At 48.7% G+C, this 27,904-nt stretch overlaps 2 protein-coding genes across 8 annotated transcripts in view; one reads left to right on the top strand and one right to left on the bottom strand.

The window, feature by feature from the left end:
- Positions 1-8,868, top strand: part of DAAM2 (dishevelled associated activator of morphogenesis 2) — a 121,172-nt gene extending 112,304 nt beyond the window's left edge. For both annotated transcript variants that reach the window (XM_077765012.1, XM_077765011.1), the window contains 6 exons: positions 1,747-1,915; positions 2,082-2,189; positions 3,145-3,205; positions 4,368-4,499; positions 5,526-5,696; positions 5,817-8,868. In XM_077765012.1, coding sequence (XP_077621138.1) covers positions 1,747-1,915; positions 2,082-2,189; positions 3,145-3,205; positions 4,368-4,499; positions 5,526-5,696; positions 5,817-6,038 — 863 coding nt within the window. In that variant the 3' untranslated portion in view covers positions 6,039-8,868. The remainder of the gene's footprint in view (positions 1-1,746; positions 1,916-2,081; positions 2,190-3,144; positions 3,206-4,367; positions 4,500-5,525; positions 5,697-5,816) is intronic.
- A 639-nt stretch (positions 8,869-9,507) lies between these two features.
- Positions 9,508-27,904, bottom strand: part of MOCS1 (molybdenum cofactor synthesis 1) — a 37,744-nt gene continuing 19,347 nt past the window's right edge. For 2 of the 6 annotated variants that reach the window (XM_077765006.1, XM_077765005.1), the window contains 8 exons: positions 19,721-19,885; positions 17,533-17,594; positions 17,098-17,209; positions 16,586-16,698; positions 16,050-16,160; positions 13,668-13,788; positions 13,120-13,167; positions 9,508-11,093 (listed from right to left, as the gene is read on the bottom strand). In XM_077765006.1, coding sequence (XP_077621132.1) covers positions 10,333-11,093; positions 13,120-13,167; positions 13,668-13,788; positions 16,050-16,160; positions 16,586-16,698; positions 17,098-17,209; positions 17,533-17,594; positions 19,721-19,885 — 1,493 coding nt within the window. In that variant the 3' untranslated portion in view covers positions 9,508-10,332. Of the gene's footprint in view, positions 11,094-13,104; positions 13,168-13,667; positions 13,789-16,049; positions 16,161-16,585; positions 16,699-17,097; positions 17,210-17,532; positions 17,595-19,720; positions 19,886-27,904 lie in introns of all 6 variants that reach the window. The other 4 variants (XM_077765010.1, XM_077765009.1, XM_077765008.1 and 1 more) reach the window with 2 other exon arrangements.

Raw genomic sequence — 27,904 nt, 5'->3', positions numbered from 1 at the left:
CAGCTTGGGTGTTTTCCATTACCAGATTTCTGTTCTGCTCTTTTTTTTTTTTATAATTTTTTTTAATGTTTTATTTATTTCTAGGAGAGAGAGAGAGAGACAGCGTGAGCAGGGGAGGGTCAGAGAGAGAGGGAGTCACAGACTGAAACGGGCTCCAGGCTCTGAGCTGGCAGTCAGCACAGAGCCCGACGCGGGGCTCGAACCCACGAACCGCGGGATCATGACCTAAGCAAAAGTCGGACGCTTAACCGACTAAGCCACCCAGGCGCCCCTGTTCTGTTCTTCTTCATCTGCTAATCTGTTTATCCCCTCTAGTGTACATATTTTTCATTTGTTATATTCTTCAGCTCTGATTTTTTTTCATATTTTCTCTTTGTTGAAGTTCTTACTGAATACTTCCACTCTTCATTCCAGTCCAGTGCGCATCTTTATGACCATTACCTTAAACTCTTCATCAGGCATATTGCTTATATCCATTTCACTTCGTTCTTTTCCTGAGTTTTTGTTTTGCTTGACTTTCAGTTTTTATTTCTATGAACAGGCAGAACAGTTACTCCTCTTAAACTTGAACGAATGGTTTTACGTATGGTCATTCCCTGTGTAGGCTCTGTGTATCGTGACTTTGGCTGGCTGGAGCTGTGGCTGATATGGGCTGAGAGGATCCCAGGGTACTCCATGCTGGGTTTTCCCTGGTGGGATGGCCACAGCTGAAGTGGGAGCAGGCCCAGGTGGTGTCCAGGACACAGAAAGTGACCTGGAAGGAAGCTAAAGTGGGTACAAGCTGGGAGGTCCTGGGGGATCTCCACATTACAGCTTCTTTTTTACAATTACTTATTTTTAACTGCTTTTGAGGATTTCTGCAAACTTTTAGTCAGATGGTTCTCATTTTATCTCCATAGCAGCATCTTAAGGAATGTTCAGTTTGGCATAAGCTGAAGATCATGTGATGGTTTGGTGGTCTGGTCACCACACTTAATAATCAAAAAGCATATTCCATAACTAGTAGCCAAAATTTCTGTGTAGGATTTGTATCCCAATTTTGCACATCTGCCATAAGTGCATAATAGCTGAGGATGGGCCAGAGTATCCACACTGGAATGAAATACTGAAGTTTTGGTTACTGTTAACCTTAGTTTGTATTTCTAGAAAACGTATCACTTAAGGAATTGGGTAGAAACTTAAAATGCCTAAAAGTTGGGAAAAAATTCAAACGATATTCAACAAGATGTTAATTAAGTAAGCTATTAAATCAAAGATGCCACTAGCTACAAAGCATATAGAACAAAAATATGGGAATATTATTATTGGTGACACGTTATAATTTAACTGACAGGGTTTTTTCCACCCCACAACCCCCCACCCAGCATTTCAAAAGAGGTAGAAACAGTCCCATATATGTAAAATGCTGAAATTTAGAAGTTTAATCACTAAGTTTAAAAAAGTAAAGGTATTATATTATTGTGTATATCCATAGAAAGAATATATTTATAATCTTTAACCATATACAAGAAAAGATATATATTTAAGAGCACATTTTGAGAATGGGTTATTTATTGAAGTCGCTTTTGGCAAGTTTACCTGCTTCCCCTGGAAGTGTGCAGGTGTGGAGTAGATCAATCTGTTGAGGTGTGATTCATAGTCTCTGCCTCTCTGAAAGTTGAAGACTGGACTTGTAGTAGCATCATCCTGGGGCTCAAGGGGACTGCCCAGCTTCTGCAGGGGTCTGACCTGTCCCCCCTCTCCCAGCCATCCTGCTAGCATCCCGGGAGCTGATCCGCAGCAAGCGTCTAATGCGGATGCTAGAGGTCGTCTTGGCCATTGGCAACTTCATGAACAAAGGGCAGCGTGGGGGTGCCTATGGGTTCCGGGTGGCCAGCCTCAACAAGATTGCAGACACCAAGTCCAGCATTGACAGGTGGGACTTTGTATCTGCTTCCTTATCTTCCATCTCACCCACCCTGGCCTTTCTCCTCCCATTTCCAACCCAAATTCCTTGCCTTTTCTCCATGACTTCCCCCACCCCACCCCGCTCTAGTTTCCTCCTGGCCCTCATTCCTTTACCCCTGATCTTTCATCCACAGAAACATCTCTCTGCTCCATTACCTGATCATGATCCTGGAGAAGCACTTCCCTGACATCCTGAACATGCCCTCAGAGCTACAGCATCTTCCAGAAGCCGCCAAAGTCAAGTAAAGGGCCCTTCCAAGACTTCTTTCTCCCTGTGATCACACACTCTTAATCTAAATTTCCTTTCATTGCTATTCTGGCTGACTAGGAATGAGCAGTGTCTCAGGGTCTGGTTTTAAGAGACCCAAATGAAGACCGGCTACTTGCTCTCAAAACCTTATTTCAGAGGTACTCCTAGGAAACACAGTGCAGAAGTGAGCCAGGGATGGAAAGACTACCAATAATGGAAGTATTATTAAGCCAGTTACCCCTGGAGCAATTGGAGCTTAATCCCTCCAGAGAAGTCTGGAAGACAAGATAGACTAATTGTTCTAGTTATTCCACCCAAATGGTGAGGAAGCTAGGATATCCTACCCCATCTCCTGTCAGTCACTGGCTGAGGGTCTCTGGGCAGGTCATAACTCTGGCCATAGGTACAGGCAGAGGGAGCTCTGGCCCCTAGAGAAAGTGCTCACATCATTGGAAGTCAGGATTGTACACCACAATGGATGGTTCAAGGAGATATGAATGTGGCACCAATATTACCTGCTATAGATAAGAAGTCAGACCTGAACAGCCATAGGCTGATAGAAGCATCTCCAACAGAAGCAGAAATGCAGTGAAAAATGGCTAATATGCATCAAATGCTTACTGCATGCAAGATACCATGTTAAGAGCTTATAAATATTAGCTGTTGGTATTAAAAATAATTCAAGCCAGAGGCCATGTGTTGGAAACCTTCTAATATTCAGCATAACATTTCTGATCTGAAAGGATCTTTAGAACATAAGTTTTGACCACTGTTATTTTCTAGAAGCACATACGGAGCACAGAGGGGAGATGATTTGTCAGGGCCACATGTTAGTGGCCAAAGCAGGGCCTGGAGCATGGGTCTACTGACTCCAAGGCCATCATACTTTGCAGTGCTCTCTCTCTGAAACACCTTCAGCTCTTCTTCTTTCCTGTGTTCCCCCACAGCCTCGCAGAGCTGGAGAAGGAGGTGGGCAACCTCAGGAGGGGCCTCAGAGCAGTCGAGGTGGTGAGTACATCATCTATGCCTGCCTGGGTTTGAGGACACCTGTTGCCTGTGACTGGAGGCTGTACCCTGTGCCAGTTAACAAGCAGGAACTTTGGGACACAAAAATGCATCAAACAGAGTCTACCATCTTGGGGCCTACTGCCTGGGGGTCCATCATTTGATCAAGTAATGGGCAGCAACAGAGCTAGCCCTCAGGAAAGGAGAACTGGAGGACTTAAATTTAGACTCTCAAATAGGGGACATCTGAGACTAGCCATGTCATGCCTGGCATGTCTAGTGAACCATAAATTGGCCACATGCTTAAGTCGGATTCAAGTGGATGCAAAAGAGTACATACATCCCTTGGAAGCCAATTAGGGGCAGTAGCACATAGTGTGACACTGGGCACAGCTGTCCCCAGAAGTTCCTGCCTTACATTTCTTCTCCCTTGGCCAGTAGAGAACCTAGGGGCTGCATTCTTTGCTGGAGACCCAGGTGTCCAGTCATCACCATTCAGGCTCTGATGGCTTCTCAGATGATACCTTCTCTGGCCCTAGGCTAGACTGGCCCCATATGGCAATGTCCCCAATCCTATGTCTTCCACATTTGGGAACAGGAGACGCTTTCTATCTTTACTGGGGACAGGAGAAGTAGGCAGGTAAGAGGAGAATGAGCTTAGAGAATGAGTATGAGACAGAACTTTTCATTGTCACTATGGTGGGGGCAGGGGCGATTTCCAATTCGTAGCCCTTGATAGTGCTACTCAAAGCATGGCCCGTATCCAGCAGCATCCACATCAGCTAGGAGATTTAGAAATGCATCTCATACTTGAATCTGTACATGCATCACCTGAGGGTCTTGTTAAATTGCAGATTCTGATTCCATAGGTCTGGGATAGAGGCTGAGATGCTGTATTTATTCAAACTTTATAGGTGACAGTGCTACTAGTCCCAGACTACACTGGGTAGCAAGGATGTAGAGAAAGAAAGATGGCAGTGGTGCATGAGAGAGAACTCTCAGTCTTTGCCACCCTTAGAATTGTGAGACTAGGGTTGTTCCCTCTTCCAAAGGCAGGACCGATGGTCGCATGATTGGCAAGAAGGGTGGGAGATGTGATGACCCCCAGAATTCCTGACTTTTATGCTGGCACCCATCAAATCATCACTTCGCGTTCCCTCTTCAGGAGCTGGAATATCAGAAGCGCCAGGCACGGGAACCAAATGACAAGTTTGTCCCAGTCATGAGTGACTTCATCACCGTCTCCAGCTTTAGTTTCTCAGAGCTGGAAGACCAGCTCAATGAGGCCAGGGACAAGGTAAGTGTGTTCCAAGTCCCTAGTCTGATTCCCACTGCACCCCTACTTTTTACCCATTCTTACCACCCATGGCACAGAAGGGACAAACCCAGAGTCAAAAGTTCTCAGGAAAAATAATTTCCTCACTCCTATAAGAAAAGCAATAGCAACTTTGTTGCAAAGATCATAATCCATTCAGCAGGTGTGGGTACCATCTTATTTTACATGATTTGTCTCATGACCTACGGTATGGGCTTGTTGAAAGGTTATTAGCCCATTGGACAAGCACGTACAGTGACACCCAGAGAGGTTAAGAAACTTGTCCAAGGCTTCCCAGTGGAAATGCACAGAGCTGGGATAGAATCCTGACTGCAGAGTTCAGCTTTGGTCACAGTTGCTATGCCTCTTCCTGGCTTCTCACACTAACATCCACATGGACCCACATGGACTATGAGGGGTCCTCGTTCAGGAGGCCTGGGGTGGGCCTGAGAAGTCCATGCTGGCCCATGGAGCATACTCTGGTTTGAATTAGAGATGGTAGCTGTCAATAAATCTCAGAATCAGTGCCTGACACACATAATTACAGCTATCACTTTATACCTATTAACTCGCCTCCCCCTCAAAACATTATGAAGGTCTATTGTCCCCATTTTGCAGATGAGGAAATCGGGATACAGAAGGGTTAAATTAGCTCACTAACTATATGACCTCTGAGGTCCTTTTGAGTTCTGACCAGGCAATTTGTGACCTTAGGAGGTACTTCCCAAGGTCTGAAGCTCCTGATCTCATACCCACACCATACGAGACCCAGTGATGGCTCTGGGCAGGCACTGTCAGCCAGCCTGGGTCCCCTACCACCCCATGATGTCAGACTCAGGCTTTTCCTTCAGCCTTGTCCCTGTCCTGATGATAGAGGGTGTCTTCCCTCTCTGTCAGAGGCCCCCAGCCTTGGGCCGGGCTCTGCTCTGGAGGGGAACTCAGCTCCCCACACAGGCTGAGCCCACCATGCCTGGGAGAGACTCTCACCACCCCTTCTCTTCCTGACAGTTCTCCAAGGCTCTGATGCACTTTGGGGAGCAGGACAGCAAGATGCAGCCAGACGAATTCTTTGGAATCTTTGACACCTTCCTGCAGGCCTTCTCGGAGGCCCGGCAGGACCTGGAGGCCATGCGGAGGAGGAAGGAGGAGGAGGAACGGCGGGCACGCATGGAAGCCATGGTGAGAGAGCTGGGCTGAGTGGGGCGCTGATGGGGGAGGGAGGCACAGGGTGTGTCAAGAGGGGCCTGCAAGATGCACAGCCACCTATTTGACAGCCCCTCACTCTTCCTCATCCTCCAGCTGAAGGAGCAGAGGGAGCGGGAGCGGTGGCAGCGGCAGCGGAAGGTCCACGCAGGCAGCACGCTGGAGGAAGGAGGCGAGTTCGATGACCTGGTGTCTGCCCTGCGCTCGGGGGAAGTTTTTGACAAGGACTTATGCAAGCTCAAGCGTAGCCGCAAGCGGTCAGGGAGCCAGGCCCTGGAAGTCACCCGGGAACGGGCGATCAGCAGGCTAAATTATTGACCCGGGGGACTGGCCACCGCAGGAGGTGGGAGACAGGGATGGACCGAGGGGCTAAGTGCAGGCAGCCTTGATCCTTAAACAATTTGGTGCTCGGTTTGAACGAGCCCTGGGCTGGGTCCTGGGGTGGGGGAGGTGCATGTGGCAGGACCAGGTGTCCCCACACTTACCTGAAGGGGCTCCTTTCAGCTCCTGTTCCGTTATTCTTTCTGAATCATGGCCCCCAGGGTCACTCTGAGGTGGGCCTGGACACCCCTGGCAGGCCGGGCTGAAGGAGCCTTGCCCCTCCCTGTCCCCCAGCAAGAGCACCCACGTGTTGGCACACAAGTGTTCTAGATCTAGACTGGACAGGGCCAATGGGCTTTGTTCAGATGTCATGTGTGGTAGGGAGTTAATGGAGGTTGGGGGGCACCCTGAGAGCCAGAGTGAGAAAATGCAGGTCCTCATACCCCAAGGGGAGGCTTAATGGAATGTTGATCTGGGGGCAAACTTTCCCCTTGGATGGAAAAGGAAGAGGCATTATATATTCTAGCTAGGTATGTTTCAGAAAAAGTGCGGGGAGTATGATGCAGGGACCAAGTCATCAGGACACAGAGTAGCAGTGCCTGTTGCCGACATCACAAGTCCTCTGGCCCCTCTCTTGCATGTCTTAAGTCCCTCTCCCTTCCTTCCTACTGCCACCTCCATCCTATCTACTAATCCTGAATCTCAGAACACTCACCTTTGGTTTCCCATGATTATGGCGATCAGATACTTGATGAATCTGGTAAAGGAAGGGGTTCAAGAAAGATCCCGCTCATCACCACACCTCGTGCCTTGGGCCTAGGGACCCTGGAACAAAACTCCTCACACCTCCTCTGTATAACCCAACCAGTGTCTTGAAGTGAGACCACATGGTGTTGGCTGGGAATTCTGATAGCCCCTCACGATAGGGCAGCACTTAAATGCCGAGCTCCACTCTAGTGCTCCCTGGTCTACCACTAAACTGTTCATCAGATCCCAAACTCTTTGTCCAATGTCTGCCTCAAGGCAGAAGCCACAGTGACCTCCCTTCTCCTCTGACCTTGAAAGACCACTTGAAACCATGGATACCTGTCTAAGATTGGCCCTAGGGTATCTGTTCCTGAGAAGGTCTGAAGGGCCAGAGCTGCCCTCTGCATTTACATTGAGCTCGGAGGCATTCAGACTGGGAGTCAGAGCAGGCAGAGGAAGCTAGGGAGATGGTATATGGAAGAGAAAGGCCAACTTCTTGGGGGTGTGCTGCCTGAACGAGCCAAAGGTGGAAGGCTGGGTACCAGAGATGGTAGATGGGACCCACCTCTCAATTTAGTTCTTCAACTTCCAAGAGGTCCATACTGGTCCTCCCATCCACTGTTACTTTCCATTCTGTCCATCTTGAGCTGTCCTTGGGGTGGGGGGCAATTGCTGTGTCTAAACAAAACTTCTGTCTTCTAAGAGAAGGGAGATCAACTCCATCAATGCTCTTATTTTCCATGCATTTCTTCCTCCTAGAGTTGACCTCTCATCCTCTGAGACCCTCCATCAACCAGCTCCTTACCAGTCTATCTTCCTGCCCTTCCCTTTGTTGTCAACTTCCAACCTACCCCTCCAGCTCAGGGTTATTGCCAGTGGACACACTGGTGGGCTAGGCCCACTCTTCAGCTGCTTATCTTATCTTTTCCCTACATCAGATTCCTGGGGTAGGGCCAGAGTAGCTATGGGGTGGGGGAAAGAAACATAGGGTTGGTGAGCCCAGCATGTGTGTTGGTTTGAGGGGGAGGGACCTGAGCAAATGCCTGGCCAGGATCAACAGAAGAGGCCATCCTGGAGTCCAGGTGAAGGTGAGATGAAGGCTTCCAGGAAGAGCAGCTGTAGAGGGCTTGGCTAAACCCATCTGTATACCCGACAGCCCCCACCATAAGCAGCTGGCCTTGGGATGATGGGAAGGTTGTGGGTGCAGTCTCTGAAGGTCCTCTCCCAAACTGGCTGGGCTGAGGTCAACCTACCCCTGCAAGGGTAAGGAACAAGGGAGGGCTCCACTTCCATCCAACAGCACGTCCAAACTGTGGGCTTCCTACTCACCATGGAAGACTGGATACACACCAGGAGAGACAAGGAATACAGAAGCTGTCCAAGACATATTGGATCCACAGAAAAGCACACTTTGGTTTAACTGTTTACAGAGGACACATATCTTGTTCCAGGGCTCAGGCTTCGCACCCCAAAAGAGTTTTCCTTTTCTATTTATTATTTTCTAACTCTGGCCAGTAAAATGGCTAGATCTCCAACAGTGCCTTGGACCATGGACCATTATAATTGATTCAGCAAGAAGGGGCTGGTGCCTCATGGAGACCGTTGAGTTGGTCCTTGATATGCTATATGTTTACGCCTATTTGTTCCTTGGTCTTTCCCAGCGCCCTCCTTGCCCCTCCTGCCACCTTCAGGTACATTTCTCCAGCTGTCTAATTTTGTGTCCAGTATAAAATTCTGTTAACCTAATGCAACCTGTCCCCTTCTCAGCAGCAGCACCCGCTCTTCCTCCCCGGTGAGGGAGCTCAGGTGTGTTTAGGGCAGCGGGAGGAAAAAATTCTCCAGGTGGATGGGGAAGGGTCTGGTCCAGGCTCTCCCCACCCCCATCCCGTTGTCACCAACTGGGGCGCCATGACTGTTCCTCTAGCTTCTACCAGGGATGCCTCCATGCCACGGCTGCTTTCACCAAGTTGTCTCAGATGAGTGAGGCTAATGTACAAAATCTACAGCATCCTTTTTACCTGCACCATTTTTATAAGAATATATTGTAATACTAAAAAATATTAAATCCATACCATCCCCATCCAGGCTGCTTTGAAACTTGGGCCTTCTTCCAGTGCCGCGACTTGAGGTGTGCTAGAGAGCAGTCGTAGCCAGTGGGGTGTTGGAGCTGGCTCATATCGGCTCTGAGAGCACCAACAGCCACATTTTCAGAAGTTTGGCAAGCCAGTTCACATTGTACGGTAGCTTGAGAGCAGCCACGGACTCTGGCCTTTTCTTCTCCCAAGAGCTGGCTGTCAAATGTTTGCCAGCACACCTGCATGTAGGGTAGAGGGGAGGCAGGCAGGCAGGGTGGGGGGCACTGAGGATAGACCCAAAGATGCCTATCTGCATAGGAGAACCCAGCCAACCGTGTTTGGGGATGTGCATACCGGGAACCACTAAGTGCATCCCCTTGCTCTCAAATAGCTGGCAAAGCCAGCGATGAGTTTTGGACCACCCCCACCCCACCTGACACTCATTGCACGGGGTGCATGCCACTCCTGCCTTCTCTCACAGGGAAGACAGAGGATAGACAGTGAACGTGACCCTTTGGCTTTTTTGGCATCCTTCCTGGTCCTCTTCCCTGCTGCTGGGGATGGGCTTTGGGACAGGGCTGAGGGGTGGGCATGAATTCATAGCAGCTGGGTGCCCTCTGCACAGATACTCATTCTCACACCTCCAAAGTTGGCATTGTGGCTTTATTTTGTGCGCTGTGAGGGTGAAGGCAATCTTCAGCTCTCTTCTTTCCCTGATATGTTCCAGAATAAAGGGGTGTGGGTGGTGGGCAGAACAGCGGTGTGCAGGGCCAGGTGTGGGATGTGTGCTCGGCCAGGAATCCTCAGGGCTGCTGCCCGTGCAGGTCCTGTTCTAGGGGGAAGGGGCCCAGGAAAGGGAGCTGGCAGGTCAAGTGCAGCTATTAAGCCAAAATCCTGCAAGTCTGATGAGACACAGAGTAGGGTAAAGGGAGATGCTAACTGGCCCTTTCAGAGGGGTGGCAGAAAGGCAAGAACAGAAGGGGGGCATTATGACTCTACAAACTCGGGAAGGCAGAGCTGCTTTAGAGGAGCCGTGGAACATTCTTAATGCAAGCCGCGTTTTTTCCTCCTCAAAGCGGGTTCCCTCTGCTTCGTGAGCCCTTATTCTCTCCCCAAGGAAGGAGAAGAAGAGAAAACCCAAAATGAGAAGTGGAAGTCACGAACGGGACTGTCTAAACCTGGATGTGTTATCTGGGGACTATTTCAGACGACGTGATTTTTCGGGTTGCTGGCACTGCTCGTGGTGACCCCCCTCCCACGACTGTAGTGTCCAGGAAGGCTGATAGGCCCGCTGGTTTCCTCTCTGAACGTAGGAGACCTTGCGGGTCATTACAGAGCATGTGGCAGTAGAGGGGGTGGGGGGGCTGGACCTCAGGTATCCTACTGGTGAAGGGCAACAGTGCCGGGGTTGCAGGAACTTGCATCCCATCTTGGCCTGGCTGGGCCCAGGGGGGAGGGGCAAGAACTCTCTAAGTCCGATGGAAGTCCCCCCGCTGGCCCCCAGTCTTGCTAATAAGCTTGATTTCCCCCACCACGATGTCTCTGCTGACAGCCTTACACATGTCATACAGCGTGAGGGCGGCCACGGCAGCCGCGGTCAAGGCTTCCATCTCCACCCCTGTGGGGCCCCGAGCCCGGCAGGACGCCTGGATCCCCACGGCATGGCGTGTGCTGTCCAGCTCCAGTTGTACCTGGACGTGGCTCAGGGCCACGTGGTGACACAGAGGAATCAGCTGGCTGGTCTGCTTGGCGGCCTGGACTCCGGCCAGTTGGGCCACCACCAGGGCATCTCCCTTCTTTAGCTGGTTATTCTGGACAAGCTTGAAGGCCACGGGCCCCAGGAGGACCACAGCTGAGGCCACGGCCACCCTCTCCGTGTCCGGCTTCCCACCCACATCTACCATAGCTGCGCGTCCTTCTGCGTCTACATGGGTTAGTTGGTCCGAGGTTGGCGGGGGTCCTGAGGCGGTGGCAGGAGTCCGGGACACTGCGCTAAGGCACTTTGGGTTGGTATCTGAGTCCAGGCGGGAACTGCAGCGTCTCTGAGAGGGGCCGGACCCCAGCCACCGCTGGGCAAGGAGAGGGGCCCCGGGGCCCCGGCGTCCTTTCCACAACGTTGCCATCTGGTTGGAGAAACTCACTCTGTGTCTTATACCCTGAACACGAAAGGGGTCCTGGGAGGAAATGCTTGGAATGGCTGGTGGGGAATCTTGGAGCATCAGAAGTAACTCTGAAAAGCAAGAAGGAAAGAGAAGACAGACTAAGTCCAGAAGGGAAATTTTCTTTCCACACCTCTTCCCCAACCCCTGCCCTGTCCCCACCTTGAGTTCTCGCTTCCACTGGAGGGAGAGGGGTGAACAGCAGAGAGCACAGGGAGAAAAGGGAAAGCAGGAGGTACGCAGACACAGGGGCCTGGAATATAGGTTGGCGGCCCCTGTCAGCAGGTGGCAGCACGCAGGGCACAGTGTCCCCAGTGCCCAGGGGCCCACAGTGGTGGCATGGGCATTCCTGGGCTCCCTTCCACACCAACACTTCATTGCTGAAGTTCTCTTCAGAAACACCTAAGGTCTGGGGGTGCCTGGGTGGCTCCTTTGGTTAAGCATCTGACTTGATTTTGCCTCAGGTCATGATCCCAGGGTTGTGGGATCGAGCCCCACGTCAGGCTCTGCACGTAGCGTGGAGCCTGATTAAGATTCTCTCTCTCTCCTTCTGCCCCGCCCCCACTCTTACTCTCTCTAAACAAAAAGGAAGGAAGTACAGAAACACCTAAGGTCTGAGGACTGCAGCCCAATCACATGACCTCTCCGTGTCCCTGTGTTTTCTAAAAACTACAGCAAGGTCTCAGCCTGAATTACCAATTACAGTTACTCTGATCTTTACATTCTCTGTGAAGAGTTAATAGTAATTATAGCATCTATACAGTTAAGATACCAAGGGAAATATTTTATCTATTTAAATAATGTCTTTTAAGCCCCTCAAGGACACTGCAGGTACCTACAAAGTTACAGGGTAATCCCAGTGGTGCCAAGGGCCCTGGGAGCCTTGCAGGCTCTGGTCACTTAAAGCATGGTCCAGGGCGGAACCCCAGCCCAGGCCTCCCAAATTCAAATCTGAAATGACAAGATCCCCAAGTGATTCATGTGCATGAAAGTTGGAGGACCTCTTCTAAGCAAATCCTGGTTTCATAGAAACCAGACCAACTTATTTCTCTATGTCCTTGAGAGGAATAATATACTTCATGAGGCAAACAGGCCTCCCAACTTCCAGCTTCCCATCACGTCCTGGGCACCTGCCTTCCCAATGTCCTAGGGAGGCCACCAAGGCATCGCCCACTCCTTGCCATCAAGGTGGTCGGCATGGCTCAAAGCCCAACCGTACGACTATGATGCTGGTGATGGAAGACAGATGGTCAGGTTCTCTTCCCCATGGAGCGTTTTGGTGAGCTGCCTTCCCTTCTCTGGGTGGCTAGGTGGGAGGCCATCCTTGGGCTGTCTCTGAGCCCTCCAGCCTGCCTTCCTCTGGGCCCCTGCACTCACTTGGCTCCAATCTCTAAGGGAAAGAATCCCTTCCCCTAGTTTTTCTCACTGCCTTCTCTTGCCCAACAGTACAATTCAGAAGCCCAGGTCCGGCTGTGGCCAAGGGGGCAAGGCTTCCCCTGATCTAGCCTGGGCATTTGCCAGAGCGGGCAGCATCATCTATAAAGCTCCTCACAGACTGGCCAGAGAACACCTATGACTTTATTAAAAAAGGTGTTTTGTTTGAAGCATCCTACACATGAGAACTGTCCTGTGCACACAAGTTCCCAGGAGTTAAGCAATTAGGCAGTTGAGGTCCTGGCTGCCGCCTCCCTGAAAAGGTCAATAGCATTCTTAGCTCGCTGCCTCAAGATCTGCCCAGGTGCCTGAGATGGTACCCAGCAGGGAGATTCTAGAGCCAAGGACAAGGTCTCTGTCTTAACCAGGAGCTCCATTTTTGGGGAACAACTTAGTGACCATAAACCTAGAGGACCCCCTGCCCCAATTTCTGGTGAGATGGAATGATGATTTCTGTGGCATGTAAAGTGAGGGGGAGCAACGGACAGGGAAGAGAAGCCCCAGTAAAGCTTGAGGGGTGAAAAAAGATGGAGGTCGAACAGGAGAAAAGGATGAGAACACCAGGATGAAATGAGGACCTGGGGGTGCCTTGTGGCGGGGGCCCCACCCCACAGGACCCCCCAGTGACAGGGGTGAGCGGTTACGTACTGATGGGTCACCCACCGATGAGGATCATGGGCCGGTTCTTCATCTGGGCAATACTGAACATGCCTGGGGTGAGGGAAAGATGGGGAGGGAGAGGAAAGCAGGAAAGGGGGAGGGGAAGGGCGGGGAGAGGAGAGTTCGCTGAAACCGACAGTGGACACAGCGGACACAGCGGTAGGACAACCCAGGGTCATGCACTCACCTAGGCGCACCCTGACAAACAGCCCCCGCTGCACGCCCAAGGCCACCCGCGACAGAGCCAAAGCAGTCTGTGGATGCCCGGACCCCGCCCTCCAGAGAGGTACAGTGACACCGGTCTTCCCCCCACCCCATAAGATGGCCCAAGAGAATTTGGGGTCCCCTCTCCTGCAAGGCTCTGCTGTGCCAATGCCCCCAAGGGAGGGGAACCATCACCACGCCCCCGGTCTACAGGTGCCACAGGAGGGACTGGACACCAGGACGGCACAGAGGCCCACTGGGTCCCTGCCAAGCTCTGCTCTGTCCGCTCAGCATCCCCCTCCCCAGCCCACTCAGCCAGCCTTACCTTCCCCATGCCCACCCCTCACCTGCATGCTGCCGCTTCTTCCTGCCCACAGCGGCCCCGATGATCTGCAGCAGCTCTTCCTCGGAGGCCCCCGCCCGCAGGTGGTCCCGAAGAGACACCTCTGAGTTCCCGAAGAGGCAGACCTGTGGGCGGTCACCATGGGGGTGAGGAGAACACACGCCTCCCCTGTCCCAAGCCTCAGCCCCCATCCAAAGAACTCCCCATGGGCCGAATGTCCGCACCCAGGCCTCCTGTGGCTGGGTCATACTCCAGACAGGACTTCTTGCACTGAAGAGCAGAAGGGGCTAGATGGTGAAGTCAGAGAGGCCGGAAGGACAGGAAGTCAGACACCCCGAGCCCCGTATCTGATTTATGAACATGCTACCTTCAGCTTGTAGAACTTACTATAAAAAACTAAACAGTGGCCAACAGAGATGACACATGAAGATGTGATCCATGCCTTCTCCTAGTCGTCCCATACAACAGCCTCTTCACTGCCTTGAGAATGGACCCCAATCAGCTAGAGAAGAGTCTTGCCAGTGGCCCTGGACATGGCAGGTCCCCTCCTGGTCCCCACACTCACAGACATTACCTGCCTGTCCCCACGCCCACTCCGGGGTGTGATCCTGACTAATGGCTGAATAGCACGGACCTGGCAGAGGTGGGATCCTGAGCCCATTCAGACTCGACGCTCCCCAGCTCCTGAGGCAGGCTGGGTGCTCTGGGGGCTCAGGGGTGGATGAGGCAGTCCCAGAAAGCGAGATGCCTGCTGTCCTCCCACAAAACCATACAAAGCGCCTACTGTGTGCCAGCTCTGTACAAGTTGGCCCCATGGATACTGAGGAATGTTCAAGAAACCTCTGAGGGCAGACAGCACTGGAGAAGATACAAACAAAATCTAAGTGGAAGGTGCACCCTTTCACTGGGCTGTTCATATCACCCCCCTTGCATCGCCCCCAGGCCACAGGCTCCACTCTGCAACCCTGAGGCCCCCACAGACTCCACCTTCCGGGCTGCCCTCCAGCCAGCTTCCGCCTGGGTTAACCCTTGGGAGACTGGGGAGACCAAGCACCACTTCTGGGCTCTGTCAGGTCAGGTGGTGACCACTCCCCTCCACCAGGCCTCAGCTCTGCATAGGCTCCGGTGACATCACTTCCTCCATTCCCTGCGGGGTGGGAACAGCTGTCTGCTGACATCTCTCCTAAGCCCCCTTCACCCTGCACCAGAAATAGCCTCTCCATGACATTCTCTTCAGAACTGCACCTTCCATCTCCTGCAGGGGCCCTGACTATACAGATGCTGGCCCATACCTGATGGCGACTCCATGTCTCCAGCCCAAAGGGGGGAAAAAAAAAAAACAGCAAAGAAAACTAGCATTTGAACAAGCGCTGGGCGGTCCCTTTCGGACGTCTAACTCAACGCACCTAAACTGCTATCACCCTCCTCCCCGTGGTAAACAGGTCCCACAGCTGACCTGACCCCTGGATGCCCTCGTGACCCTCCACACGCAGCGCCAAGGTCCTTCCTTCTCCCTTCCCACACTCACCTCACACTCTTACCTACACCCAGAGGGAAATGACCATCTGACTAGTCTTCCTATTTTCAAATTCAACCAGTGGGTTGTCCTTCCTCCAACATGAACGGGAGTCATGTCCCGCCTTGTCCAGAAGCTGCACAGCACCCTACTATCAACAGAACATGGCACCCCACTGTCAGCAGAACACACGCTGCACCTCTTTTCCTGGGCATTCGAGCCTTCTACCACATGGTGTCTCCATTCCTGGCGTGAATCTGCCCCAGCTATGTTAGTATGAATCCCGGACAAGTGCTCCCCCTTGCCTTCATTTCATCCTTCAAGGCTCACCAGCGTCCATACGGTGACCCCTCAACGTCCACCACCCTTAGGGCCTGTCCAGCCACTCATCTGACAAAGAATTATGCACAGCTGCACATCAGTTTTTTGTTTGGTCTCACCAATGAGACTGCCTCTCACGGGAGCGGGTATGTCGATGCCTCTCTGACACTCCCCACAGGGCTGAAGGCACAGACATGCTGTCAGATGTAACAGATGATGGTTTCAGAGCTGAGCCCAGAAAGGGACCAACTGGGGTGGGGGCTGGAGCGCAGTGCATACCGACCCTTCACCTCTCCCCCATCCATCTCGGTAACACAGAGTCATGGAAAGTGGCCCCCAATCAACCCGAAGCTACTCCGGGGACCCTAGGAAGGCAGGCCATGAGTTCACTTTCACCTTTCTGCCCCCAGGAGCCCCCCAAATCTGACACTATTTCCGCAACCACTCAATGTATCCTGCTAGTCTCCCCTCCAGATGGGGGCATGAGTGGGAAGCGATAGTCACAACACACAAGTGGCAAGGGGCCCTTGTGGGGAAGGGGACACGTACCTTGAGGTTCCCATCTGCTGTGATTCTCAGCCGGTTGCAGGTTCCACAGAAGTGCTCAGACATGGATGTGATGAAGCTGAGCTGGCCTCGGAAGCCAGGGATTTTAAAGGCCTGGGGTGAAGAGGGAAAGAAGGGTGGGGGAGGGACAGAGATGGATGGGCCAAAGAGGGCCAGCTCTCCCTCCCCGGCACCAGAGCCCCCACCGCACAGCCTCTCCGGAGGAGCCCCAGGAAGAAAGCACCCACGGCCCCCAGCCGGCAGAAGACTCTGCCAGGAGGGAGGACCCAGGAGCTCTCTGCTTGCACTGGGCCTGCCTGAGAGCAAACTGCTATGGATTCCAAGGCCCTCTCCACCACATACCGGCATGTGGCCTATGACCGGGCACGATGGCCGCCCCATGCCGGGCCTGCTGCTTTGTCCATAAGGAGGTGGCCGGTAGGTAATGCCTGCCGCTGCGTGGTACCGCCCCCACTGCTGCATTCTGACCTCAGGGCCAGCCCTTGCTCCCTCCCCTGCCCCACCCTCCCGCCCCCAACCCTGGCTGTGCTGGATTCCTCCTCGGGCAGCTTCTCCAGCTCTGGCCACTGCTGCCGGAGGGTGTCCAGCATCTCCTTGTAGCTGACCATCTTCTTGAAGTTCCACTTGTTGCCTGTATTGGGGTTGGAAACCACGGAGTCACAGGGTTGCAGGGGCCCCGGGTCTTCAGGTCCTTCCTCCCACATCGCCGCTTGGGTTGGGGGTCAGGAAGCCCTGCCCTAAAACACGTGGGTCAAACCAAACCCACCCTGGACTCTGAGAGGTCTCCCATGCCCCATCATAGCCCCAGCCCGGGCATCAGCCCAGGCCCCACCCCATCATCTCTGCAGAAATTCCTACACACAGAGCAGGACCTGGGATCAGCAGCACCGACATGGTCAGATCTTGCCCACCCCACTCAACCCTTGCCAGAGCCCTCCATATGCCCGTCCCCCATGCTCGCAGCATGGCACTGGTCCAGCTCTGCCCCCAGGCCCAGCCTCCTCTTCCCTCCCCGCCACAGGTCACTGACCATCGAAGGGCATGTACTCTATGAAGCGCACGTCCAGGGGGAGGCCCTTAGTCAAGGCCACAAAGTCCAGGAGCTCGTCTTCGTTTAGGCCTCGCATCACCACACAGTTCACCTGGCCACGGACAAGAGAACCACAGGGCGTCTTCCCTGCGTTCCCTCAGGGATGAGCTCTGGGGGTCTGGCGTCTGCCCAGACTCTCTCCATTGGGGGGCCCACTCCTGGTCTCCCCACCCCAGGTCTCAAGTTGGGGATTCCAAGGGGGCACTGGCTTTCTCCTCTCCCTCGTAGGGGGTCAGGGACAGGCTGGATGCCGCAGGGAAGGAAGTGGTGGGGGATACAGCATGGCTGCACTGGCCACGGGCCCAGAGGCTGGCGGTGAAAGACCAAGGGTAGAGGGGCAGAGGTCAGAGGTCAAGAGCAGCAACGCGTCCTCACCTTCACAGGGCTGTAGCCCAGCTCGATGGCCTTGTGGATGCCCTCCATGACCTTGTGGAAGCCTGCAAGGAGGGAGAGAAGGGTCTAGGAACTTTCTCCATGTCCCCTGCCCCCCTTACACCCATGGGGAAGCACCCAGAGCTGTAAGGAGCCTCAGGGATCACTGAATCCAGGGATCACATAGTAAATATTTTAGGATCTGAAGACCGAGAGATGAAATTAAGGCTATTATTAGGTATAGCTGTAAAGACTGTATTGACTCATACAGTCCAATAATTGAGTACAATTTTTTTTAATAACATAGCTCAACAAATATAATGGAGAAATAGAAGTCTTTTTGCTGGGATAATATTTTGCTTAAGTGGGGGTTCACAGTTCATGTTCCCTATCATTAAGTTGATTACAAATATTCTCCGTAAAATCCACTCTTGGCTTCCAGGCCATAAAACACATAAGCAGGGGGCTGGATTTGGCTGGTGGGCTGTACTGTGCCAACCCTGATCCAGGTGACCCCTCTCATTGTCTAGATGGGAAAACTGAGTGCCCTGCTCGAGGCCTCACACTGTGGGCTGTAGAAGGCAGGTTTCCGGACTCCCTTGTCAGTGCTCTTCCAATAGTCTGTCCACTGCTTCGCTGTGTGTACTCTCACTGTACCCCTACCACATGCCGGCGCTGTGCCAGGGCCAGCAAGCCTTTGCTGTGCGTATAGTACATGTGATCCCAGGCTGGCTCCTCCTCGCTGCCCGGCTCACTGCGCTCACTTGTGTACCCACACATTTGAGCGCCTCCTGCATGCTGGCCCCTCCCCCACCCTGCCCAGCCTGGCAATGGTGTGTGATTCACAGCTGGGCCATCACCTCAGGGGAGGGTGGCCAAAGGACGGCCTCCATGGTTTCCTACTGAGGGAGGGAAAGGGGAAGAAAATGCGGCTTTCACACATAATGCCGTTATGATAATCTAGAAGTTTCTTCTTCTGTAAAGCACTCCACCTCCCAAAGGAGGCGGTGGACACAGGAGTATGAATGGGAAAGCAGATGGGATGTCAGGGTCCACTGTCTCCAATCCTCATTCTGGGAAAGGAGATGAGGAGGCAGGGGATGTGTGGATGTAGGGAAAACCCACAAATACACTTTCCACTTTCCCACCTCAGAGCCCTTGCAGTTCCCAAATGAGGACCCTTCAGAGTAAGGTCCCTTGATCCAACTCCTCCGCCGATTCCCTATTCCTTAAGCCCCAGCAAATAGGGGTAAATCCCACTCTCCATGGAGCCCTCCAGGTCTTCCCTGCTAGGAGTTCTCTCTCCTTCTCTGTAACACTTTAATCAACTCCACAAGACAAGCAAAGGTGGTCTAGTGGCATCACTAGAGGTTTTGGCCCTTAGTGGCCTGTGAGGCACAGCAATGTCCTGTGTGTCTCTGTTCCCTGCAGCACCTGAAGCAGCTCTTTACAGAGGGCAAGGACTCCATGGGCACTTCCTCAGCACATGGATGGTATAAACAGGGAATCAGGGGCAGCAAGGGAAAGAGAGGGTGGGGCTGGGAGCTTGAAGCTGTTTCCAGAGAAGGGGAAAGAGAGCTGTGTCTCTCTGATCCTGCAAAGAAGTGCCAGTTATGTACCACACTCTCAAATCTAAGGGCATTCAATGTTGGGTACCTCCCATCCCAAACTGAAGCCCATGGCCCATGAGACATCTGATGCTCCCCTAATGAGACCTGGGGCATAGGGCTGCTCTACCTCCCACCCACCTCCTCCCTCCCTGATGAAGCCTGGTATCGGGGGGAGGCCATGGGTGTGCTGCTGCAGGACCCCGACCCGGCAGTGCTGTCCTTGACCTTGGGCAGCTGCTTCCACCCTGGGCTGTCCCACATTTTCTCTCAGAGCTCATCACAGGGTAACCAACTTGTCCCAGTCTGCCAGGGACTATCTTGATTTTAAAATGGAAAGGAATCATACTAGCAGCTTTCTCAGTCCTAGGCAAACTGAGGGCAGGGCAGGGGGAGATTGGTCACTGTAGCTCCTAGCACCTGATCCCCCAAATTTCCCAAGGATGTGGCTATAGAGGCAGAGGACATTTGGGGAGGGTGGGGGGTGAAGAATAAAGGGGCAACCAGGCCCCTTGCCTGGCACCAGCCACAGCTCCTCAGCTACATGGGAAGGCCACTCACAACTGCAAACTATATCTGCTCACCTTTCCTGCGGACGATGAACTCAAACTTGGCTGGCACCAGGGTATCCAGGCTGATGTTGATGGCACTGAGCCCAGCTTTCTGAAGTTGAGGCAGCAGCCGGGCTAAGTTGATGCCATTGGTGGTGACGCCAATGGTCCTCAGCCCTTCTAGCCGGTGGAGCTGAGCTATAGAGAGAACAGGAGGGGGCATCAGCTGCTCAATTCCTGGTGAGGCCAGGTGAAAGGCTGGAGGAAGAAACTCTGGGTCCACAAAAGATGGGTGGAAAAGGGGTTCTCTGCACTCCTTTATTAGCTGGGCTTAGCTTAATAGGAAGCAGAAAAATTAAAAAACCCTTATAAAAATAACCAAAAGATTAAACACTGAGTGCTCATTCTGCTAGAGGCTCTGCTGAAGGCTTTGCGAGCCTTAGCTCATTGAAGCCTTACAACAAGGATGATTCCCATTTAATAGATAATCTCTCCAAGTCTCTCTTTCCTTAAGAAAATTGCTCAAAGTCACACAGCTAGTAAGAACAGTGGAGATTCAAATCCCTGTGTACTTGACTCAAAGACTATGGGAGTTAACCAACTCATAGGTCCTGATACTCTGTATAGAGAAAAAACAAGTGTTTGGATGATGTGTTAAACTGCCTCCTCCTTTCCACCCAAAATCGCTAGAAATAACAGAAGGATAAAAAGAGTCCACAGTAACACTGGAAGTCAAGAGAGAATGCTTTTAATGGTCCAGAGAAGTGGAGAAATCCTGAAAGACAGAAAGTAGATAGGATCACATGGGTTGAGGAAACTACAGCCCCAAGCACATATAGAAAGTACAAAGTGGGGGGGGGGATTAGTGTACCCCCAACTTAACAGTCACCTACAAAGGGGGCAGGGAGGTCATTGGGCATGTCAAGGAGGTGGCCTGTCTGAGGAACTGTATTTGCATGAACTGGGTAAGCTTTCTCCTTCCATCCCTGTGTGCAGGGGAAGGCTATAGCTTTTACCCCAAGGCTAGACTACTGAAGCTAGCTGAAAGGGTGAGGATGACCAACATAAATAGAAACAGCATTGGCAGCCGAGCCAACAGAAGCCTTGGGCACCAGGATGAGTACAGAGCCAAGAGTCAGCGCACATTTAAGGAGAATGCTGCAAAAGTAAGAGGAATTCCACAAAAAGAAGGATGAAAGAGGAAGGAAAAGTGACAGAGATAACAGAAGATGATTCTTTTAAAAATCAAAGTTAGATGAACACGGATGCAAAAAATCCTCAATAAAATATTAGCAAACCACACTCAACAACATATTAAGAGGATCATACATCATGATCAAATGAAATTCATTCCAGGGATGCAAGGATGGTTCAACATTCACAAAATCTATGTGATACAGACCACATAAATAAAATGAAAGATAAAAATCATATGGCCATCTCATCTGGCAAAATTCAACATCCATTCATGACAAAAACTCTTTAAAAAAAAGTGGGTATAGAAGGAATATTCCTCAACATAATAGAAGCCATGTACAAGCCTACAACTCACATCTTAGATGAAAAGCTTTCAGCTTTTCACCACTGACTAAGATCAGGAACAAGGCAAGGATATTTGTTCCTGCCACTTTTATTCAACATGTTATTGGAAGTTTTAGCCAGACCTTAGGAGAGAGGGAGAGACAGACAGACAGAGACACAGAGAGAGACAGACAGACAGAAAGACACAGAGAAACAGACACAGAGAGACAGACAGACACAGAGAGAGAGACAGACAGACAGAGAGACAGACAGAGAGAGAGGGAGAGAGAGAGAGAGAGAGAGAGAGGAGGAGGAGGGAGGGAACATCAAACTAGAAGGGAAAAAGTAAAACTGTCACTATTTGCAGATGACATATTTTATATATCAAAACCCCCAAAGAATCCACTAAAAACAGTTAGAACTAGTAAACAAATTCAGTATAGTTACAAGATACAAAATCAATATATAAAAATTTGTTGCATTTCTATATACCAATAACAAATTATCAGAAAGAAATAAAACAATTCCATTCATAATTGGAATTAATTTAACCAAGGAGATGCAAGACCTACACACTGTAAATTCTTATGACATTAGTAAAAGAAATCGAATAAGAGTCAAATAAATGGAAAGATATTCTGTGATCATGAACTGGAAGAATACTGTTAAAATGTTCATATTACCCAGAGCAATCTATAGATTCAGTGCAATCTTTATCAAAATTCCAATAGCATTTTTCACACAAATAGGACAATCCTAAAAAGTGTATAGAACCACAAAAGGCTCTAAAGAGACAAAGCAATCTTGAGGGGAAAAAAAGCAAAATTGAAGACATCATACTCCCTGATTTCAAACTATCTTACAAAGCTATGGTAAGCAAAAACAGTATGGTACTGGACAAAAACAGACACCTAGATCAATGGAACTGAATATAAAGCCCATAAGTAAACCCAAGCACATGTGGGTTTTAAATTATTACTCAATTTATGACAAAGGAGCCAAGAATATACAGTGGGAAAAGGCAGTATTTTCAATAAATGGTACTGGGAAAGCTGGACACCCACATGCAAAAAAATGAAACTGCATCACTACCTTACACCATGCACAAAGATTAACTCAAAATGGATGAAAGACTTGATCTAAAACCATAAAATGCCTAGAAGAAAATAAAGGCAGTAAGTTCTTTGACATAAATATTGGTGATAGTTTTTTTTTTTAGAGCTGACACCAAAAGCAGAGGCAAAAGTAAACAAGTGGAAAAACATCAAACTAAAAAGCTTCTGCACCAAATAAGTAAATTAATAAATTAAAATAAGATAAAATAAAAATAAAAAGCTTCTGCACTAAAAGGTAAATCATCAACAAATAAAAAGGCAACATCTGAAAGGGAGAAGATATTTGTAAATCGTATAAAGAACTTAATACAACTCGATAGCAAAAACCCAACAATCCAATTAAAAAATGGGCAGAGGGGGCACCTGGGCACTTAACTCAGTCAGTTAAGTGTTAAACTTCAGCTCATGTCATGATCTCATGGTCCAGGAGTTCAAGCCCTATATCAGGCTCCTCGTTGGTGGTATGGAGCTTCCTTGAGATTCTCTCTCTCTCCTCTCTCTACCCTTCCCCCACTCTCTCACTTGCTCTCAGAATAAATAAATAAATGTTTAAAAAGTTAAAAAATAGGGGCGCCTGGGTGGCTCTGTCAGTTAAGCAGCCAACTTCAGTTCAGGTCACGATCTCATGGTTTGTGAGTTTGAGCCCCGTGTCGGGCTCTGTGCTGACAGCTCAGAGCCTAGAGCTTACTTTGGATTCTGTGTCTCCCTCTCTTCCTGACCCTCCCCCGCTCATGCTCTGTTTCTCTCTCACTATAAATTTAAAAAACATTAAAAAATTTAGAAAAAAGGTTAAATAAAAAATGGGAAGAGGATCTGAACAGATACGTTTTCAAAAAAGATACACAAGATGGCCAACAGGTATATGAAAAGGTACTCAACATCACTATCAGGGAAGTGCAAATAAAAACCACAGTAAAATATCACCCCACATCTTTTAGAATGGCTGTGATCAAAAAGACAAAAAATAACAAGTGTTGGTGAGGATGTAGAGAAAAGAGAACCCTTGTACAATGTTGGTGGAAACATAAATATACATAGAAACATAAATATACATAGCCACTATGGGAAAAGGTATACCTTCCTCAAAAACTTAAAAATTAGAACTATCATATGATTCAACAATTCCACTTCTGGGTATTTATCTGGGAAAAAAACCCACAACAAAAACACTAACTTCAAAAGATATATGCACCTCCACTGCCCACTGCAACATTATTGACAAAAACCAAGACATGGAAACAACTTAAGCGTTCACTGATGATGAATCGGAAAAAATAATGTGGTGTATATATACAATGGAATGTTATTTAGCCATAAAAAGGTCTTGCCATCTGTAACAACATGGATAGATCTTGAAGGCATTATGCTACCTGGAATAAGTCAGATAGGGAAAGACAAACCCCCTATGATCTCTTTTATGTGTGGAATCTGTAACAACAGAAGACCGATTTTGTTGATAAAGAAAACATACTGGTGGCTGCCAGAGGTGAGGGATAGGGAGTGGGCAAAATGGATGATGATGGTCAAAGGTACACACATCAGTTATAAAATAAAGTCATGGGGATGGAATGTACAGCATGGTCACCATAGTTACTACTACTGTATTGTATATTTCAAAGTTGCGAAGACAGATCACAAAGGTTCTCATAACAAGGAAAATAATTATATGTAGTGATGGATGTTAACCAGATTTATTGTGGTGTTCATTTTGCAATATATGCAAATAATGAATCATTGTGTTATACACCTGAAACTAATAAGGTAGTAGGTGAATTATATGTTTTAAAAAATCAGAATTAATATCCTCGGGGGATATTACATACTGAAAACAAGAGAAAAAAATTAATTAGAACTCCTGAAAGTAAAAAAAAAAAAAAAAAAAAAAAAAAAAAGTTAAAAAAAAAAAAAAACTAAACAGAAAATAATAAAGTGTTGGCAAAGATGTAGAGANAAAAAAAAAAAAAAAAACCAAAAAAAAAAAAAAAAAAAAAAAAAAAAAGTACAGTTATAGAAAGAAAACAAGCTAGATGGAAAGCTGGAATGGACACCTATGCAGAGTAAATGAGCAAGACTGAATTGAGCAAAAGAATTCTCCCAGAATTGTATACACAAAGGAATGGGACTTAAAAAACCTACCTGCTTACATTTAAATCTAGAGAACAGATACTGTGTAAAAATGTCCATAGTAGTTATCTGTGATCAGGAAGATTATAGGTAATTTTTATATGTACTTATCTAGAGGTAAAATTTACTTCAAACTACCTGAATGCATGAATCTTGGTATACAATCTGCTCAGCTCTACAAAAGTGAAGAAAGCAGTAGTAAATTGCCCAAGTGAAGTTGGGTTGAGTAAAAGGTAACAGAAGATCACAAAATTAACACCCAGCTTAGGTAGGGGTATGTGGAAATACACAATTTCATGATGTAAGACTATACTAATATAGCTTTTCTGGAGATGAGCTCTGTATCTAGGGAGAAGTAGTATGTGGAACTTTATAAAGCCTGTGATCTGAAATTTTACTTTTAAGACTTTAACCTAAGGAGGGTTGCCTGGGTGGCTCAGTCATAGAAGTGGCCAACTCTTGGTTTCGGCATGTCACGATCTCACGTGGTTCGTGAGATCGAGTCCTGCACTGGGCTCCATGCTGACAGTGTGGAGCCTGCTTGGGATACTCTCTCCCCCTCTCTCTTTGCCCCTCCTCTGCCCAGGCACACATGTGTGTGCTCACTCACTCTCTCCCTCAAAATAAATAAATCTTTAAAAAAAGAATTTAACCTAAGAATAATTAAGAACACAAATAATATTCTATCTATAAGAATGTTGATTAGAGAGCAATACATAATAAAGAAAAGAGGGAAATCATTCAGATAGCCACAATAGAAAACTGGCTAAAATTATGCTTTGTCTGGATGATGCAGTGTTATGCAACCAAAAATGACTGTAAAATAATATTAGGGATTTTGGGAAACATAGAGGTTATATTGGTCACGGTTGGAGACAAAAGTCAAACTAGATACAAAGAAGAAAACAGGTCACCAAGCCAAAATGGTGGTAGTTGTTGCAACTGGACAGTAATGATATTCCTTTTCCTTCTTTGAAATAAACATGTATTATTCTTGTAACAAGAAAATGAAAGTTTAAAAATCAAAGTTGTTGTTTTAAAAAGTGTGAAAATTAATCACGGGAAACCCCACTCACATGAAGTTGGGAGTTTTTTGGCGGGGGTACTCTCTCGCTCAAGCACTCAGTCACTGGCAGACCCAACTGGAAGAGAGGGACTTGACACTGGCACTTGGCCCAGTTGGAGAAAGACACACTTTCCTTATCCCCCTGCCAACAGCTCAGCCAATGAGAAGCCACTATACGGAACTCCCTATTTACTCCAATGGACTCTTCCTTTGTAGCGGCCTTCCTGGCCTTCCCTTTTCTCCATAAAAAGCTTACCTCTTTTTGTTCTCCAGACTTGACTCTGGTTTGCCACAGCTTGTCTGTCCCAGATTGCAATTGTCTTTTATTCCTGAATAAACCCATTTCTGCTGGTTAAAAATAACTTGGTCGTTTTTATTTTCAAGGTTAACAAGAGAAGAGCTTTACTGTGGGAAAGTAAAACATGGAAATTCAGCAGTAGTTGTTGGCTCCTTCTACCAAATCAACTCTGAAGAAACAAAGAATCCAGGAACTTTAAGAAATGAAAATCTTGAGGAGCAACACCGGAAGAAGGAGAGTTCTTTTGAACTGGTGTTGGGGAGGGAGTTTGTAGCCTGAGGTTGCAGGCAGAAAAGGTGAGCAGTTAAAGGAAAACAAGGTAGTTCAAGCTTGAATCCACTGACACCTCAGAACAGTATCATTTGTTCCCTTACTGAAGAAATCAGTGTCAACAACCCCAGAGCACTAGCTGGGGAATCCACCTGAGCTGAACTCAGGGAATCCACCACAGCCCTGCTGGAAGAGGGGCTGCAGACAATAACCTTAGGCATTCGTTCCTCCATCCACCCCCCTCCAAAGCCCCAGATCTGGTGGGTTAAAATCAAGGGTAACTGCCTCTTTTCAAATCTGCTTTGCCCTGAGGATTTGAAGGTGAAGACTTGCAAGGTTGCTGTAATACATGATGGTAGGAGGTGCCATTCTCATAATCTAAGTTAATACCACCTCCTGGAGTTGTGTGGTATACAACTCACCCACGGCCAGGCTGGCTGTTTGGTGGGAAGGTTACAAACATGAATGAACAACTGTGATATTCTCAGCTCTTGAGCCCCCCTGGCCTGTCAACTACCAAGATCTGGCCTTAAATCTTTTCCCATTAAGCAGTGCCAAACAGAATGGCTAATATCCTCAGGGGAACAAGTTTACCAGCTAATCTAAAGAGACCCTTGAGGAGGACAACTACAGCTCCCTGCCCCCCAACAAGAAAAAAACCCTGTAAAATATATGACAATAGAAGGAAAATGATTAAAACAGATCAATGTAAGATAAACATGATAATTACAGTAGAAGGGATAACGAAGGATATTAAAGACATGACAGAAAAATTTTCATTGTAAAAAAGAACAAGGGGAAAGCCATAGTAAGTAAACGTATAAAATGCAAGAAATAAGATATATAGTAACATGGTGAGTTAGAAGATAAGATTTAGGGCTCTCCCAGGAAAAAGAGGAAGAGAGTAAGAAATCAAAATGTAATTTAAAAACTGTGAAGGCTCTAAGAAGAAGGGGCAACATCCAGATAAAAAAGGTCCCAGGAAAAAAATTAAACTGGACGAGAAGGAACTACAGAAGAAATAGTGGAGAGAATTTTCCCCAAATTTAAAACAAATGCCTTCATACTGAAAGGGCAATTCCACTGAATGTCAATAGGACAAATGAGGAAAAGTCTATCCTATGGGTATTACAGTAAAATTTAAGAAAATCAGCAATAAAGAAAACACTCTAATAACCTCCAGAGAGAGAGAATGTATCACCTACCAAGATCAAGAACCAGACTGATATCAGACTTTTCCCAACAGCAAACTGACTATAAGCAGACAATGTAGTGACATTTTTTTTAAATGTTTTATTTATTTCTGAGAGAGAGAGAGAGAGATAGCGTGAACAGGGGAGGGTCAGAGAGAGAGGGAGACACAGAATCCGAAACAAGCTCCAGGCTCTGAGCTGGCTGTCAGCACAGAGCCCGACATGGGGCTCGAACCGACGAACCGTGAGATCATGACCTGAGCTGAAGTTGGACGGTCAACCGACTGAGCCACCCAGGAGCCCCTGTAGTGACATTTTTAACAGAACTAAGGAATGGACCTTGAATTTAAAGTTTTATATGCATTCAAATAACATTAAAACTTCTACACTACTACTTTAAAACATTATACAAACTACCTGTCAGATTTAGTTAGATTCAGATTCACCATTAGACACACATCAAGCAACTTTTAGAGAGAATACTCAAATACGAGGAGAAAGAAACTCAGGGGTTACAACAAGAATTACAAGAGTATGGGGTGATCAAATACCTTGGGGAAGTTTGTTATCTTAAAAGACAGGGAGGGCTTACAAGTGACATGGAGAGACAGAGTAGTTCTAGTAATCCAG

This window comes from Crocuta crocuta, unplaced genomic scaffold (genome assembly GCF_008692635.1).
Source record: "Crocuta crocuta isolate KB4526 unplaced genomic scaffold, BGI_CrCroc_1.0 scaffold44, whole genome shotgun sequence".
Classification (NCBI taxonomy): domain Eukaryota; kingdom Metazoa; phylum Chordata; class Mammalia; order Carnivora; family Hyaenidae; genus Crocuta; species Crocuta crocuta.
Note: the sequence above shows the minus strand (reverse complement) of the source record. Positions and strands in the feature narration are given on the sequence as shown.